Genomic DNA, 18,926 nt, shown 5'->3' with positions numbered 1-18,926 from the left:
TACAGGTCACTGGGCGGGCGGATTAACCCCGTGCATCCAGGGCACTGGGCGGGCGAGCTAACCCCGTGCATCCAGGGCACTGGGCGGGCGAGCTAACCCCGTGCATAGAGGGCTCTGGGTGGGCGAGCTAACCCCGTGCATACAGGGCTCCGGGTGGGCGAGCTAACCCCGTGCATACAGGGCTCCGGGGGGGGGCGAGCTAACCCCGTGCATACAGGGCACTGGGGGGGCGAGCTAACCCCGTGCATACAGGGCTCCGGGGGGGGCGAGCTAACCCCGTGCATACAGGGCTCCGGGGGGGGCGAGCTAACCCCGTGCATACAGGGCTCCGGGGGGGGCGAGCTAACCCCGTGCATACAGGGCTCCGGGGGGGGCGAGCTAACCCCGTGCATACAGGGCACTGGGGGGGGCGAGCTAATCCCGTGCATACAGGGCTCCGGGGGGGGCGAGCTAACCCCGTGCATACAGGGCTCCGGGGGGGGGGGGGGGCGAGCTAACCCCGTGCATAGAGGGCACTGGGCGGGCGAGCTAACCCCGTGCATAGAGGGCACTGGGCGGGCGAGCTAACCCCGTGCATAGAGGGCACTGGGCGGGCGAGCTAACCCCGTGCATAGAGGGCACTGGGCGGGCGAGCTAACCCCGTGCATAGAGGGCACTGGGCGGGCGAGCTAACCCCGTGCATAGAGGGCACTGGGCGGGCGAGCTAACCCCGTGCATAGAGGGCACTGGGCGGGCGAGCTAACCCCGTGCATAGAGGGCACTGGGCGGGCGAGCTAACCCCGTGCATAGAGGGCACTGGGCGGGCGAGCTAACCCCGTGCATAGAGGGCACTGGGCGGGCGAGCTAACCCCGTGCATACAGGGCACTGGGCGGGCGAGCTAACCCCGTGCATACAGGGCACTGGGCGAGTGAATAATTACCCCGTAAACATAACTCCCTGAGTAAAAGACTTAATAACTATATCGACTATTTCACGCATTTACCTCCGAGAGCAGCTATCCCAGACACACACTTGCCGCAAACTAAGGGGGCGGGATGGGGGGGAGAGAGGCGGGATGTGGGTGGGAAGAGGCGGCGTGGGGGGGCGGGGAGAGAGGCGGCGTGGGGGGCGGGGGAAATGGACTGGTGAAGGATTGATGGAAGGAGCAGGGGAAGTGGCGGTGGAAGGGGTAGAGAATGGGACAGAGGTGAAGATGGGGTGGGGGGCGTTGACTGGAGGTGGGAGGCTGGTGCAGACGGGTGTCTTGTGCCGTGGGGTGAGGTTTGGGAGTTGGGGTGGAATAGAATAACAATGTCCTTTCATTGATTGAGCTGATGATGTGGGGTGGCGGTTTTGGATGGAATGAATTTTCTGGACGTATACTTCCCGAGGTTTTGTGGAAATATTGGGATGGATGGTGCTCGGGAGAAATGGGTGCGATGGGTAAAGGGTTTGGGGCTATGGGGTTGGAAAGTGTGTGTGTGGTGTTGAACTAGTGGATTTGGGGAAATGAATGGATGTGGATCCGATGTGTGGGGAATCTATGGAGCTGGAAAGAAGAAAGTGGGTGACATATTGTTGGAGGTATATGGAGATCTGGGGTGTTATGGGGCTTGGAGTCTGGGGATAAGAGGCTTTTGAAAGTTATGGGCTGTTGAGAGTTGTGGGGCTGGGATGTTATTGGGGATTACGGGCTAAAGTGTATTTTAAGTCATGGGGCTGGGGGATATCGGATGTGTGGAGCTATAAGGGCATTGGAGAATGTGAGGTGAAGGATATGGGACATTTGGATCTGGTGTGTATGGGAGGGTTTGGAGTTGAGGAGCAAGTGTTTTGGAGATGAGGGATCATGGACCAGAATGGTATGAAGCTGTATGTGGTGCTGGGGGAAATGGGGTTGGGCATGTGACAAGTGGGGTTTAGACCTGAGGGCTATAGGGCATAGTGGTGGGAGCTAAGGCCTGGGGGTATAGAGCTGGAGGAGGGTAGGGAACTGGAAATATGGGGTGGAGGGAGGACGGTGATTAGCACTGCTGCCTGACAGCGCCAGAGACCCGGGTTCAATTCCCACATTCTCCCTGTGTCTACGTGGGTTTCCTCCCACAGTCCAAAAATGTGCAGGTGAGCTGAATTGGCAATGTTAAATTGCCCATAGTGTTAGGTGAAGGGGTAAAGGTAGGGGAATGGGTCTGAGTGGGTTGGTCTTTGGAGGGTCAGTGTGGACTTGTTGGGCCAAAGGGCCTGTTTCCACACTAAGTAATCTAGTCTAATCTAATCCAGTCTTTGAATCTGGCAAGGAATGGACTGGAGCTTTTGGATAGGTTTGGATTTGGTGTGTATGGGGGAGATGTCTGGAAATGAGGGATACGGAATGAGGTGGAATATAGCTTGGGCGGATTTACTATGTGGAGGTACACTGGCTGGGAAAATGGGGTTTGTAGGTATGAGGTTATGGGGTTATGGGGGCATGAGGCTGGGTGAAATGTAGATTGAGGTTGTAAGAGTTATAGGACTGGGGCATATGGGACCCAGGGTAAGGTTCTGGAGGGAAGGGGGTTATGAATCTGGGGCTACATGGGAACAGGGGGTATATAACTGGAGGGTTTGGGGTTTATAAAACTGAAGGGTATGGATTGGGATGGTGCGTCACTGGGGGTGTGTAGCTGTATGTATGTAGGAATGAGGGTGAACGGGACTTATGGGGTTTGGGTGTATGTAGCTTAGGTTAAAGGAGTATCCAAATGGCTCGTTCTCCCTGTATTCCATGAAATCTAACCTTGCTAATCAGTCTCCCATGGGGAACCTTGTCAAACGCCTTACTGAAGTCCATATAGATCACATCTACTGCTCTGCCCTCAATCATCTTTGTTACTTCAAAAAACTCAATCAAGTTTGTGAGACATGATTTCCCACGCACAAAGCCATGTTGACTATCCTGAATCAGTCCTTGCCTTTCTAAATACATGTACATCCTGTCCCTCAGGATTCCCTCCAACAACTGGCCCACCACCGAGGTCAGGCTCACCGATCTATAGTTCCCTGGCTTATCTTTACTGCCTTTTATCGATGATACAAATATCTCAGCAAGAGGTCCAGCAATCATATCTCTAGCTTCCCAGAGTTCTCAGGTACACCTGATCAGCTCCTGGGGATTTCACCACTTTTAACCGTTTCAAGACATACAGCACTTCCTCCTCTGTAATCGGGACATTTTGCAAGATGTCACCGTCTATTTCCCTACAGTTGAGATCTTCCATATCTTTTTCCACGGTAAATACAGGTGCAAAATAATAATTTAGTATCTCCCCCATTTTCTGTGGCTCCACACAAAAGCCGCCTTGCTGATCTTTGAGGGGCCCCATTCTCTCCCTCGTTACTCTTTTGTCCTTAATATATTTCTGAAAACCCTTTGGATTCTCCTTAATTCTATTTGCCAAAGCTATCTCATGTCTCCGTTTTGCCCTCCTGATTTCCCTCTTAAGTATACTCCTACTTCCTTTATAATTGAAGGATTCACTCAATTTATCCTGTCTATATCTGACATATGCTTCCTCTTTTTCTTAACCAAACCCTGAATTTCTTTAGTCATCCAGCATTCCCTATACCTACCAGCCTTCCCTTTCACCCTGACAGGAATATATTTTCTCTAGATTCTTGTTATCTCATTTCTGAAGGCTTCCCGTTTTTCAGCTGTCCCTTTATCTGCGAACATCTGCCTCCAATCAGCTTTCGAAAGTTCTTGCCTAATAACGTCAAAATTGGCCTTTCTCAAATTTAGAAATTCAACTTTTAGATCTGGTCTATCCTTTTCCATCACTATTTTAAAACGAATAGAATTATGGTCACTGGCCCCAGAGTGCTCCCCCACTGACACCTCAGTCACCTGCCCTGCCTTATTTCCCAACAGTAGGTCAAGTTTTGCACCTTCTCTAGTAGGTACATTCACATACTGAATCAGAAAATTATCTTGTACACACTTAACAAATTCCTCTCCATCTAAACCTTTAACACTATGGCAGTCCCAGTCGATGTTTGGAAAGTTAAAATCCCCTACCATAAGTACCCTATTATTCTTACAGATAGCTGAGATCTCCTTACAGGTTTGTTTCTCAATTTCCTTCTGACTATTGGGGGGGTCTATAACACAATCCCACTAAGGTGATCATCCCTTTCTTATTTCTCAGTTCCACCCAATTAACTTCCCTGGATGTATTTCTGGTAATATACTCCCTCAGCACAGGTGTAATGCTATCCCTTATCAAAAATGCCACTCCCCCTCCTCTTTTGCCTCCCTTTCTGTCCTTCCTGTAGGATTTGTATCCTGGAACATTCAGCTGCCAGTTTTGCCCATCCCTGAGTTCATCTGCCTTTCCTGTTAGGCCCCTTGAATTGAAATAAATGCAGTTTAATTTATTAGTCCTACCTTGTCCCTGCCAGCCCTGACTGTTTGACTCACTTCTGTTCTCAGCTGTACCCATCTCAGATCGATCTCTGTCCTCACTATCTCCCTGGGTCCCACCACCGCCCACCCCACCCCTCCATTCTGCTTTTTCTCTGCTGGCCAAAGAAACGTCTGTCCGTACCTCTGACTATGAAATCCCTAACACAATTGATCTCCTGGAAGCCGACATACCCCTCATTGCATTAGATCCAGTCTCAATACCAGGAACTTGGCTGTTCGTGCTCCATTTCCCTGAGAATCCATCACCACCTACATTTTCCAAAACAGCATACCTGTTTGAAATGGGTATATCCACAAAAGATTCCTGCCCTAGCTGCCAACCTCTCTCACCCTTCCTGGAGTTAACCCATCTATGTGACTGTATCTGAGACTTTTCCCCCTTCCTATAACTGCCATCCATCACAGTGTTGCTGTTGTAAATTCCTCATCGCTTCTAACGGTCTCTCCCACCGATCCACTCAATCTGATAAGATTTGCATCCAACAGCATTTATGGCAGATATAATCCTTGGCGTTTTTCAGAGAGGTTGTAAACGACACAGGTTCTGAAAAAAAAACTGAGGTTGGATGGATTTTAGGGCCCATTTGTTTACAGCTCTCAGATACAGGCAGAAGGCTTTCAAACTTTAAAAAAAAGTATGTAATTAAAGGGGAGTGGCCAATTCTCGAAGCTGAGCCATTCTCTGGTTTGGTTGGAATGTAGGTGTGTGTGTGTGTGTGTAAAAGGCAGGCTGCTGGGCGCTCTCTCTCTCTCTCTGTCCATCTCTCCCTGACCTCTATCCTGTAAGAACTTGTTTCATTTTACCTTTGTGCCAAGAGGTGTTTATGGGGATTGTTGCAAGTATTTTGGAACAGCACCATTAAGTTGGGATAGTCTGTTGAGTTTTCGGACGGGATAAGTTATTCGGTATTCTGTTTTTGTTCTTTGTGTTTCATTCAGTAATCTTGTTAATAAATTCTGTTTTGTTTAACATTGAGTAGTTTGACCATCTGATTCTCTCCTGGAATATCCACTGTACATTTGCTTAGTTAAGGTCTGGGCTACTTTTGTGAAATATTTTGAGGGGTTTGGCCTGATCCATAACAGAGTGGGGGCTTTTCTGTGAGTGTTGTTCGAGAGTTCCAAATTGGGATTAGAGTCGTTGTACTTGAAGGCAGTGAGTGGTAGATGTTAGTGTCTTTTATTGCTGGTGTTGATTTGGTTGGTTAAACAGCGTTTGGGATAGCAACGGCTCTTTCAGTCATCAAGAGTTTTCTGGGGGTGGAAGAAGTGACCTTGGGGGTTTTACAAAAGGTGGTTAAGGCCAAGCTGCGAGAATTAGCAGGCAACCTGGGGTTGGAGCTGCCTCCTTCCCTGAGGGAAAAGAAAAGAGATAATTACAGCAGTAGCTCAGCACTTACATTTGCTGGAAACATCAGAACCTTTTGAGATGGCTAATGTTCCATTGAAAATGAAGCAGTTCGAGTTAGAGGCAAAAGACAAGGAAAGGGCAACAGAAATGAAACAGATTGAATTATGATTAAAAGCAGGAAAGAGAGAGAGAAAGAGAGAGCATTTGTACATCAGAAACTGGCACTTAGACAGTTTCATTAACAATCATTAGAAAGCCATCTTAATTGCTTGTGACAGAAGCCAACAGACAACATTTCAGGAATCTAAGGAGGGACCGTGGTCATACCTAAAGAATTAAACAAATTAATTTTGATGGGTGAATAAGAACATTAAAAATAGGGCAAATCTACGATGCTGTGAGAGAGAGAATTATTTTGGAACGGGTTCAAAAATTCACTTCCTGAAGTAGTGAGAACTCATGCAGAAGAGCAGAGAGTTAAAACGGCAAGATTAGCTGCTGATTGAGTTTGTCCATAAAGCAAGGATTGGCTTCCAGAATCAATTCCTATCTGTGAGGGATACAAAGTGGGGAAAAAAGAAATCCTCAAATGGAAACGGGACAGTAGATCTCGGTGAAGATCGTAAGGATAGCTAACGACGGGGTAAAAAGCAAATCCTTGAAGGGTACAGAGAAGTTAAAAACCTCCGGTGTTTTCACTGCATAAAGTCAGCCACATGAAATCAGGGTTAGTGGGTTAGGAGAAGCACTGGGAAGCCAGATGTAGGAAAACAGGATAAGCCAGTGAATTTTGTTGGAGTGGTAACAGAAAGCACAGTGGAAGCTTGAAAGTTGCACCACAATGTACAAGCTGGTCAGAGCATAGTTAGGGAGGAAGTCACAGATCTTCTTTAAAAAATATGCCTGCTAAGATAAAGTTTATTCACTTAGGCCAGGAGTAGCAAGTAAAGAGGTTACAATATTAAGAGGACAGGATCCTCTCAATCTGTAATGCTGAAAGGTGAAGAGATATGTACTTCTGAGTGATTATTGCCAGAAAGGGTACCAGTAACGAGAATTCACGATGAGACAAAAAGCACTCAATTATGTAAAGTGAGGTTAGAGTGTCCAGAGAAGAGTGAAGAATTTGTGGAAGGAGTACTGGACAAACTCTCAGTTCTAGGAATACAATTTGTCCTAGCCAAGGATATTGCTGATTCACCAGGAGGAGTGCTGCCTACAGTGGTTGAAAAGCCAGTGGAAACTCAAGCAACTGAACATTTGCAGGTCACATGCTGGAATTTTTCCTGACTGTGGGGTAATGAGGTCAGTTGAAACAGGAGAGATCAAAGAGCACAGATAAGAAATGGAATTAGTAGTGACCCTGTTTGATCAGATGGTTGGCACAAACCAGGAGCAAATAGATAACAATGCAGACATCTTTAGCTCAAATAAATTAACTGAGTTACAGATGAAATTTTAAAGCAGTTGTATCAAAACGCATACACAGAAAAGGAATCAGACTGTATCCCTAATTGTTATTACCTTAAAAATGATGTCTTAATGAGGAAATGGAGACGATCACTCAGGTGGATAGAGCTTGTAAGAAGGCCTATGGTGTATTAGCGTTCATTAGCAGAGGAATTGAATTCAAGAGTCGTGAAGTGATGTTGCAGCTGTACAGGACTTTGGTTAGGCCACATTTGGAGTACTGTGTGCAGTTCTGGTCGCCTCACTTTAGGAAAGATGTGGAAGCTTTGGAGAGGGTGCAGAGAAGATTTACCAGGATGTTGCCTGGAATGGAGAATAGGTTGTACGAGGACAGGTTGAGAGTTCTCGGCCTTTTCTCGTTGGAACAGCGAAGGATGAGGGGTGACTTAAAAGAGGTTTATAAGATGATCAGAGGAATAGATAGAGTAGACAGTCAGAAACTTTTTCCCCGGGTACAACTTTTTCCCCTTGTTTACAAGGGGACATAAATTTAAGGTGAAGGGTGGAAGGTATAGGGGAGATGTCAGGGGTGGGTTCTTTACCCAGAGAGTGGTGGGGGCATGGAATCCGCTGCCCGTGGCAGTGGTAGAGTCAGAATCATTGACGACCTTTAAGCGGCAATTGGATAGGTACATGGATGGGTGCTTAATCTAGGATAGATGTTCGGCACAACATCGTGGGCCGAAGGGCCTGTTCTGTGCTGTATTGTTCTATGTTCTATCACATATTCAGGCAGATGAGAAATGGACAGAAATTCATCAAATTGTATTGCCAGTGGGGTACTGAAAGGAGGTGTTGCAAGTGGCAAATGAGGTACCACTTGGAGGTCAGGTAGGAGTGAGGAAAACACAAGCTAAAATACAATAACATTTTAACTGGCCTGGACTGCATAAGTATGTAGGTAAATTTTGCCAGAAGTGTGATACAAGTCAGGTAATTGGAAAATCACAGGCGGTAATAAACCTGCACTTTTAATTAACTATTCCTGCATTTGAAGAACCTTTTACAAGAGTTTTACATGCATAGGTTCCCTACCTCAGACAAAATGTGGGAATCAGTATTTGTTAACAATAATGGATATCTTGACGAGATTTCCAGAGACCTTTCCATTTACACAATATCACAGCTAAAAGGATTGCCGAGGAATTATTCAACTTTTTTTCACTATATACGGACGACCAATAAAAATACAGTCAGATCAAGGTTAAAACTTCACATCAAAATTATTCAAGGAAGTTATGGATAGCTTAGGAATAAAACAATTCAAATCTACTGCGTACCATCCAGAAGGGAGGACTAGAAAAGTGGCGTCAGACATTAAAGATCAGGTTGAGGGCTTACAGTCAAGACTATCTTGATGATTGGGATAAGGGAATTCCGTTTCTGCTTTTTGCGATCAGAGATGCACCAAACGAATCGACCAAATTCAGTCCATTTGAATTAGTTTTTGGGTATGAAGTGAGAGGACCATTATAATTGATTAAGGAAAAATTAGTAAGTCAGAACTCAGAGACCATATTTTTGGACTATGTGTCAAATTTTAGGGAATGATTAAATAGAGCTGGGGAGTTGGCTAGACAACATTGAAAAGTATCGCAGCATATGATGAAACAGGAAGCAGGCAAGAAATCACAAATTCGCAATTTTGCTACCGGGGGTAAGGTTATTTCCAGTTACATAGAGGGAAGAACCATGTTCAAAGGATTCTGAATTGGACATTCCTCAAATTAAATTGGAAAATGAGGATGTTGTCAAAAACTGGGATAAATTATTGAGTTGCCTTCTAGTGGAAAATAAAAATGACCTGAAAGAGTTATAACTGTCTCATGGGATATAAACGGAAATGAACTGACAGTATCAACCTAATTATGCGTGATGTAGATATAGGAGATGCTGTTCCTATTAAATCAACATCCTGAGAAGCATAATCCTCTAAAGTTAGTACAGGTTCAAAAGAAGATTGCACCAAGGTGACATAATCGAAGTGAGTTAGTGACTGGAGCTCAGCCATAGTAATGGTGCCAAAACCAGATGGTACCCAACAGTTATGGGTGAACTATTGCAAAGTAAGTGCAATTATGAAGACCAATGCATATCCAATTCCACTTTGGAAGACTGGGTTGAGAAGGTGGGACAAGCAACTTGCTCAGAGGATATTAGCAGGTATCTCTGTCAGAAACAGCAAAGACAATTTCGGCTTTCGTATCACCGAGAGGACTGTATCAGTTTCAAGTCATGCCATTTAACATGAAAGATGCGCCAGTCACATTTCAGAGACTAACCAATAAGGTCAATACCAGATTACCCAACTGTGTTGTTTATATAGATGACCTAGTCATTTTCAGTCACACATAGAAGGAATATTTATCAGACTTCTTCAATCGACTTTGAATGGCACGTGATAGATCAGGCTAACAGTGAAATTGCCAAATCCCAAGTCAAATTCCTGGGCCATGTTATTGGACATGGACAAATGGCCCCATGGGATACAAAAACAAAGATAATTGGGGAGTTTCCCATATCCCCAACGAAAACAGCAGTACTACTGCTCCTGGGATTGAGTGGAGTTTATCGAAAATGTGTTCCAGATTTTAGCATTCATGTCTGCTTCACTCACTGAATCGCTAAAGAAAGGCAAGACGTTTCAGTTGACAGCAGACTGTCAGAGGCATTTGACAACCTGAAAGCTGTGTTAACCACTGCCCTAGTATTAGTCACAAGTAATTACGCAAAGCCATTCAAGTGCTGTGGGTGTCAGTGCTGTGCTCTTAAGAAAATGACAAAATAGAAAGATCAGGTATTTCTCGAGGAAGTGGAACATTCAGCAGAAATATTCAATGATTGAGAAGGAGAGTGAGCTTGGCGTTGGATTTTGTATTTATGTTACCAGTAACACATTTGAGATAATCATATTCACTGATCATAAGCCATTGAAGTTTGTGGAGAAATTTAAGGACAAAAACACCAGACTGTATAAATGGAGTTGTTGTAACAATCATTCAATTTAACAATGAGGCATGTAGCAGGACGAGTAAAAGCGATTGCCAATGCATTGTCGAGGCTCAAGTGAGAAACAGGCATTCTGTGGTTGGAGTACAACAGACTCAGGGAGAATGTAGTTGTGCATGATTGCATTCTTATAATCAATGTAATGTATATGTGTGTTACAGAGTAATAACTAATTTTTAAGGGGTTTTAAATTTAAAACATCTTTGGATGTTGGTGTTTTAAAGGTGGGTGTGTATGTGTGATGAACCTGTTCCTTTAACAGAGTTAGGTTGTCTTTGGTTTTTTTCAGAGGCTGTAAATGACAAGTTGTGAGAAGTCTGAGGTTGGATGGATTTTAGGGCCCATTTGTTTGAAGCTAACAGGTACTGCCTGAAAGAGTTTAAAGAAAAACTTGTATAATGAAAGGGAGTGCCCAGTTCTCCAAGCTCAGCTATTCAATTTGGTTGGAGTATGTGTGCGTGCACACACACGCAGAAAGACTGCTGGCCTGCCCTCCCCGCTCTCCCTCTCTGACCTCTCTCCTGCAAGAACTTGTTTCATTTTACCTTTTTGTGCCAAGTGGTGTTTATGGGGATTGTTACAAGTATTTTGGAACAGCACCATTAAGTTTGGATAGTCTGCTGTGTTTTCAGATAGGATAAATTATTCGGTATTCTGTTCTGTGTTTCATTCAGTAGTCTAAGTAAATTCTGTTTTGTTTAAAGCTAAGTAGTCTGACAATGAGTCTCTCCTGGAATATCCACTGTACACTAGCTTAGAATCAAATAGCAAAGTGAGGGTCTAAGCTTCCTGCTTGAAATGTTTTGAGGGGTCTGGCCTGGTCCATAACAAGTTTTCACATTCTCTCAGTGTCCGCATGGATTTTCTCCAGATGCTCCGGTTTGCTCCCACAGTCCAAAGATGTGCAAGTTAGGTGAATTTGTCATGCTAAATTGCCCACAGTGTTCAGTGTTGTGTAGGTTAGGTGCATTAGTCAGGGGAAGTGTAAAAGTAATAGTGTACGCTTTGGAGGGTCCGTGTGGACTTGTTGGACGAAATGGCCTGTTTCCACACTGTAGAATCATAATCATAGTATTCCTATGAATGGGGCTAGGTTTATGTGGGGTCAGCAGGATGAATGGGGTTAGGGGTTATGGGGGGACATTGGGATGAATTGGGCTGTGGGGTATGAGGAATGTATGCGACTCCGGGATATGGACAGTATTGGGCTCCCATGTATGGAGTGGATGGTGGCTGGGGGTGGTGGTGGTGGTGGTGGTGATGGTGGTGGGATGCAGATTGTAGGGAATGCAGCTAGGGGGTTATTGGGACGAATGGATCCTGGGGGGTATGATGGAGATATAGAGCTCAAGGAAATGAAGTAAAGGTGAGGGCTCGAGGTAGGTAGTTATGGGGCTTAAGATATTGGTAGGGATATGAAGCTGGAGGGTAAAGGAGGACATTAGGCTGGAGAGTATGAGGGACTTGAGTCTGGGTTTATGGATCTGGTGTGTGTACGGAGAGTGTGTAGAATTGAGGGATATGGAGCAAGGTGGTATACAGCTGGAGATGTATGGGGTTGTTGGAAAATGGGGGGGGGGGGGGTGGAAATGGAGATGTGTGTCTGGATAATTGGAGTTTGGGAAAACAATGTTTCATGGGTATGAGGGGAGTCTATGGGCTGGAGGGTACGGGGCTACGGAGTTGCAGGGTATGGGAAGCAATGGGTCTGGAGTGTTATGTTTTTTAAGAGACTACAGGGTTGAGGATGAGAGGGCTATATGGCTGGGGACTATGGGGCTGGAAATATGGATTTGGAGGACCTATGAGGGGACAGAGAAGTTTGAATCGAATTCTGTATGGATTAGTATGGATCTTGAGGGGATAGATTGGGGTGGTATGTAGCTGGAGATGTTGGAGTTATGTGGGGTGTTATGGGGCTACAGGGGTACGAGGGTTATGGTGCTTGATGTATTTTGAGGAACGGAGTGGAACTAAGTGGAAATGGGGGCTAGGTGTATGGAGGATTATGGGACTGGGAGATATGGGGATGAGGGAAATGAAGGTATGTAGTGAGGAGTGTATGGGCTGGAGATTTAGAGTGTGCGTGTTTATGGAGCAGGTTCTTATTGGATGGGGTATGGGATAGGTTGGTAAATGGTGGGGCTGGGTAGAAGGTGGTGGTGTTGAGGATTGTAAGAGGAAGAGAGGGGTGGCTGTTACAGAGGATAGGGGTGGGGGGTTGGTGAGAGTGTGTGTGTGTGCGCGCGTGCGCGTGTACAGAAGGGAGTGATTGCTCTGGAGAGAGTTCAAAGATAATATACAAGAATGTTGCAAGACTGGAGAATTGTATCTACAAGGAGATATTTAAGAGGTTGGTGTTTTCCTTAGAACAGTGAAGGCTGAGGAGGGACATGGTCAAAGTATACAAAATTGATAGGAGTAAAGATGGCACAGACAAGAGTCAATGGGGCTCCAATCCCTTTTAAACTCATTCCTGGGAATGTAGGCATCATTAGCTATGCCAACATTTATTGCCCATCTCTAATTGCTATGTTTTTGGACTGATGGTAAAATAAATCTCATTGCCTGTAAACACTTCCCACCAGCAATATTAGGATGAGCAATAACTAAACAATAACTGGGCTTATCCTTCCATTCTTTGACAGGAATGGAACATTAGCAATTCAGCAGTCATCTGTCACCACTCTAATGTGGAAGGAGAATTTCTTCAATTAATAGAGGAAGTACCATCTCCCAACTGCTGGCATTTCAATTGGAAGATTACTGCCTTTTTGAAGTACCTGTCCTCTCTCGTTTAGTTTTATCCTATACTGCCTCTTCCTCTACTCAAATCAAAATAATTTTCTCCTTCAGTGAAATGTTGTAGTGTTCTCATTTCTTATCTCAGCCATGTCCTCAGTCACCATGATACTCTCTACCATGTTCCCACTCTTTCCCATAATTGTCCGTTTACTACTTGTAGATATTTTGTAAGTAACCTGTTCAGAGAGGTTACTACACATCTAAGGAATTGGTTGAGCTTGAACCTGTGCCTTCGGGCTCAGAGGTAAGGACACTATAACTGTGCCACAAAAGCCCCTTCTTTTATTATGTGTACACTTACCAATAACCACTTAGTTAGGTTAACCACTCATCTAATCTCATGCGCTCTTTTCACTCCTGTTCTAGACCACCTCCATGCTTGCCACAGTTCAGGGTTAATGAAGAGAAGAAAAAAATCTAAAACTGACATGAAAAGTAAATTTTATTCAAAATGTTTACATGAGTCTGAAGTTCATTTAAAAAGTACAGGGAAATGTTCAGACAACTGCTGCAGTTAGATGTCTTCCAAATAGCTCTTTATAGCCACAATAAAGGGAGTAGAACCTTGTGAATCCATAGTTTAATTCTTCCTGCTCCGCTGTCAGGTGTTAATTGACCTCATAGATCTTAACTGCTCCTATTGTATGTGTCTTCAGAACTACACTTGACAGAGTTCTAAACACCTACCACTCTTAAATACCTTGCCCCTCACATCTCATGTTAAATGCATGCCCCCTAGTATTGGGCATTTCAACTCTGGGAAAAGGATTCTCACTGTCAACTCTATCTCAATTGAACAGACTTCTATCAAAGTCTCCCCTCTGCTTCCGCTGAACCTCAAAGCAGACAGTTCTTCAAGCCTCTACTGAAAGTTCATATCTTTAATCCAAGCAGCATCGTGGTCGGCCTCTTCTTCACCACTTACAAAGCCTCCATATTCTTATCATGTGGCAACCAGAATTGAACAATGCTCCAACAAAGGAACAACATTATCTACTCACCAGGCCTCGGGTCCACTCCAGTGGCTCATGTGGATACAAAGACCATGGTCAAGAACCTAACAATCTCTTGCCTCACTCAATAACCTGAGTTAGATACCATCAGGACCTGGGGACTTATTTACCTTGATGCTCTTTAGGTGACCTAGCACTATTTCTTTCTTGATCTCAAAATGCTGCAGCATATTAGCATGCTCCACACAAATCTCACTAATCTTCACACAGTTAAAAACCACACACCAGGTGATAGTCCAACAGGTTTAATTGGAAGCACTAACTTTTAGAGCACTGCACCTTCATCAGGTGGTTGAAGGAGCAGTGCTCCGAAAGCTAATGCTTCCAATTAAACCTCTGGGATGATAACCTGGTGTTGTGATTTTTAACCTTTATACACCCCAGCCCACCACCCCATCTCCAAATCATGGCTATCCTCCACTCCATTCTCCTGGGTGAGTACTAATGCAAAATACTAATTTAAGACCTCACCTACATCCTCTGCCTCCAAGCAGACATTTCTCCTTTAACCTTGGAGTCATACCTTCTCCGAAGTCATCCTCTTCCCTTTAATGTATGTATAGAATGCCTTGGGATTCTCTAACTCTAATGCACAATTACCCCTTGACTTTTCCTAATCACCCACGTTTTTCCACATGACTATGAGCTTTGTCCTAAATAAAGATTGCCAAAAGCTCTCCCATTACCAGAGTTAAACTGACAGGGCAGTAACTGTCAGGAATGAGCTTCCAACCCTCTTCAGAACAAGGCCGCAACATCGTTCCCCCCAGTCTCTGACCCCTGCTCCCAGTCCAGGGGAGGCCGCAACATCGTTCCCCCCAGTCTCTGACCCCTGCTCCCAGTCCAGGGGAGGCCGCAACATCGTTCCCCCCAGTCTCTGACCCCTGCTCCCAGTCCAGGGGAGGCCGCAACATCGTTCCCCCCAGTCTCTGACCCCTGCTCCCAGTCCAGGGGAGGCCGCAACATCGTTCCCCCCAGTCTCTGACCCCTGCTCCCAGTCCAGGGGAGGCCGCAACATCGTTCCCCCCAGTCTCTGACCCCTGCTCCCAGTCCAGGGGAGGCCGCAACATCGTTCCCCCCAGTCTCTGACCCCTGCTCCCAGTCCAGGGGAGGCCGCAACATCGTTCCCCCCAGTCTCTGACCCCTGCTCCCAGTCCAGGGGAGGCCGCAACATCGTTCCCCCCAGTCTCTGACCCCTGCTCCCAGTCCAGGGGAGGCCGCAACATCGTTCCCCCCAGTCTCTGACCCCTGCTCCCAGTCCAGGGGAGGCCGCAACATCGTTCCCCCCAGTCTCTGACCCCTGCTCCCAGTCCAGGGGAGGCCGCAACATCGTTCCCCCCAGTCTCTGACCCCTGCTCCCAGTCCAGGGGAGGCCGCAACATCGTTCCCCCCAGTCTCTGACCCCTGCTCCCAGTCCAGGGGAGGCCGCAACATCGTTCCCCCCAGTCTCTGACCCCTGCTCCCAGTCCAGGGGAGGCCGCAACATCGTTCCCCCCAGTCTCTGACCCCTGCTCCCAGTCCAGGGGAGGCCGCAACATCGTTCCCCCCAGTCTCTGACCCCTGCTCCCAGTCCAGGGGAGGCCGCAACATCGTTCCCCCCAGTCTCTGACCCCTGCTCCCAGTCCAGGGGAGGCCGCAACATCGTTCCCCCCAGTCTCTGACCCCTGCTCCCAGTCCAGGGGAGGCCGCAACATCGTTCCCCCCAGTCTCTGACCCCTGCTCCCAGTCCAGGGGAGGCCGCAACATCGTTCCCCCCAGTCTCTGACCCCTGCTCCCAGTCCAGGGGAGGCCGCAACATCGTTCCCCCCAGTCTCTGACCCCTGCTCCCAGTCCAGGGGAGGCCGCAACATCGTTCCCCCCAGTCTCTGACCCCTGCTCCCAGTCCAGGGGAGGCCGCAACATCGTTCCCCCCAGTCTCTGACCCCTGCTCCCAGTCCAGGGGAGGCCGCAACATCGTTCCCCCCAGTCTCTGACCCCTGCTCCCAGTCCAGGGGAGGCCGCAACATCGTTCCCCCCAGTCTCTGACCCCTGCTCCCAGTCCAGGGGAGGCCGCAACATCGTTCCCCCCAGTCTCTGACCCCTGCTCCCAGTCCAGGGGAGGCCGCAACATCGTTCCCCCCAGTCTCTGACCCCTGCTCCCAGTCCAGGGGAGGCCGCAACATCGTTCCCCCCAGTCTCTGACCCCTGCTCCCAGTCCAGGGGAGGCCGCAACATCGTTCCCCCCAGTCTCTGACCCCTGCTCCCAGTCCAGGGGAGGCCGCAACATCGTTCCCCCCAGTCTCTGACCCCTGCTCCCAGTCCAGGGGAGGCCGCAACATCGTTCCCCCCAGTCTCTGACCCCTGCTCCCAGTCCAGGGGAGGCCGCAACATCGTTCCCCCCAGTCTCTGACCCCTGCTCCCAGTCCAGGGGAGGCCGCAACATCGTTCCCCCCAGTCTCTGACCCCTGCTCCCAGTCCAGGGGAGGCCGCAACATCGTTCCCCCCAGTCTCTGACCCCTGCTCCCAGTCCAGGGGAGGCCGCAACATCGTTCCCCCCAGTCTCTGACCCCTGCTCCCAGTCCAGGGGAGACTGTAACACCAATGGCCAGTGGCCCCCACACTTTCTGCTCTCACTTCACTCAGGATCCTCGGGTGTGTCCCACATCCTGTCCTGGGTTCCCGCTCACCCCGGGAGTGACAACACCATTTGGAGAGAAAAACAGTGTTTGGAGGGATATGGTCCCAGCACAAGCCAAATGGCCCTGGTTCAGTTTCCGGAAGATCCGGTCAGTGCGAATGGGGCTGGGTCAAAGGGCGCTGTGTGTGACTTATCTCTCATTCCGCTCACTCCGTCCGTCCCCGGTAGATCTGCACGTTAACAGCTTGTTGACTCACACCGAAACCATTTTCTCAGCCTCACCGGAAAGATTTGGATTCTTTTTTTCAAAAGCCTCTCAATTTGTCGCAGCGGAAACCCCCTCCACAGCGCCATGGCCCCGCCTCGCGGTGACTGCTTTAAACGATGACGCGTCTACAACCGGCCCCTCCCCCTCCCCCTCCCACCGCGAGCTCAGGGCTGTCCCCGTGACCTGTCCGGACTTGTCCGACCTGCCCATCTCCTTGTCCGCCCTCTCCTCCTCCCTGACCTATCACCTCCACCCCCTCCCCCACTCACCCATTGTCCTCCATGCTGCTTTCTCCCCACCCAGCGCCGGTTAAACCGCCGCGTCTCGGGACACCGCGTGAACCCTCAGGGCGGGCCTCAGCTCAACACCCAGCCCCGATTGGACAAAGGGTCTGTCGATCGCACGGTTCTAGCCAATAAGAAATGAGGGCCCCACCCAAGCAACGTCGTTCGCGGGTGAATGTGGGCGAAAGGATGTGATTTGGAGACGCCGGGCTTGGACTGTGATTTACAAAGTTAAAAATCATACAACACCAGGTTATAGTCCAATAGGTTTAATTGGAAGCACACTAGCTCCTTCATCAGGTGATTGTGGAGGGCTCGATTGTAACAGAATTTATAGCAAAGGTTTTCAGCGTGATGTGACTGAAATTATACATTGAACTGTAAAACCTGCGCCCACACCTCCTCCCTCACCTCTACCCAAGGCCCGAAAGGAGCCTTCCACATCCATCAAAGTTTTACCTGCACATCCGCCAACACCATTTATCGTATCCGTTGCTCCCGATGTGGTCTCCTCTATATTGGGGAGACTGGGCACCTCCTAGCAGAGTGCTTCAGGGAACATCTCTGGGACACCAGCACCAATCAACCACATTTCATCAACGTGGACCAACATTTCATCTCCCCCTCCCACTCTGCCGAGGACATGGAGGTCCTGGGCCTCCTTCACCGCCGCTCCCTCACCACCAGAGGCCTGGAGGAAGAACGCCTCGTCTTCCGCCTTGGAACACTTCAACCCCAGGGCATCAATGTGGACTTCACCAGTTTCCTCATTTCCCCTTCCCCCACCTCACCCTAGTTCCAAACTTCCGGATCAGCACTGTCCCCATGACTTGCACGGACTTTACTGCTAAACCTCGGATGCTATTTGGGAAGTTATTTGGGTGGAACTGAGATGTAAGAAAGGGATGATCACCCTTATTGTAATTGTACTATTGAATCCCCCAGTTGAGAGAGTACAGATTTGAGATGGCCCAGGAAATCCCTTGTGGACTTGACCTGTAAGCCTCTCTTGATTTGTCCTGGAGATCGTACTTTTTGGTCGCCTGGAATATAAAAATCTCTTGCAGACAGATCAGTTTAATTTCAATCATCTCCTTTATTTACTAAACACTATTTGAGTTACAACATAATACTGATACCTATAAGTCAACTAACTGGGCTCTAATAAACCAGCAGAGTAGGACCCCTGAACTGTTGTACTCTTTCAGCACCACTAATCCAGAATAGGGAGAGAGAAAAGCTGATCATGGGGCTGGCTGTGCCTGAAGCAGCCCGTGTCATGGCCAAAGGCCTGGGCTCTGGGTGAAGGATATTGCACCAAGGTGTTCACCCTCTCACATTGCTGAGCTTGGCATTGCCTCCCTGATGCCAGGATCAGTGATATCGGAGTGCAGAATATTCCCAAAAAGGAACTGGACCAGCAGGAGGTCACTGTACACGATGGAGCTAATGACATAGGAAGAAGAAAAGGAGGATATTCTGAAGGGAGAATATAGAAAGTTAGGCAGGAATTTAAAAAGTAGGTCCCCAATTGGTAGTAGTATCTGGATTACTCCTGGTGTGATGAGCTGGTGAGGGGGGGAATAGGAGAAAAAGAGATGAACATGTGGCTGAGGAACTGGTGCAGGAGAGAAGGACTCACATTTTTGGATCACTGGAATCGCTTC

At 47.8% G+C, this 18,926-nt stretch overlaps 1 protein-coding gene across 6 annotated transcripts in view; it reads right to left on the bottom strand.

The window, feature by feature from the left end:
• asrgl1 (asparaginase and isoaspartyl peptidase 1) overlaps positions 1-17,317 on the bottom strand; it is a 65,482-nt gene extending 48,165 nt beyond the window's left edge. The window contains exons 1-2 of one of the 6 annotated variants that reach the window (XM_060853393.1): positions 17,245-17,296; positions 13,379-13,500 (exon numbers count right to left, since the gene is read on the bottom strand). Coding sequence is in view for 1 of the 6 variants with exons in the window: in XM_060853390.1 (XP_060709373.1) it covers positions 16,990-17,061 (72 nt within the window). In the remaining 5 variants the exon portion in view is untranslated. The other 5 variants (XM_060853392.1, XM_060853391.1, XM_060853395.1 and 2 more) reach the window with 5 other exon arrangements.
• Between the last annotated feature and the right edge of the window lie 1,609 nt (positions 17,318-18,926).

The sequence above is a fragment of the Hemiscyllium ocellatum genome, chromosome 40 (assembly GCF_020745735.1).
Source record: "Hemiscyllium ocellatum isolate sHemOce1 chromosome 40, sHemOce1.pat.X.cur, whole genome shotgun sequence".
NCBI lineage: Eukaryota > Metazoa > Chordata > Chondrichthyes > Orectolobiformes > Hemiscylliidae > Hemiscyllium > Hemiscyllium ocellatum.
The sequence above is the reverse complement of the archived record's forward strand: the minus strand, read 5'-3'. Positions and strand labels throughout refer to the sequence as shown.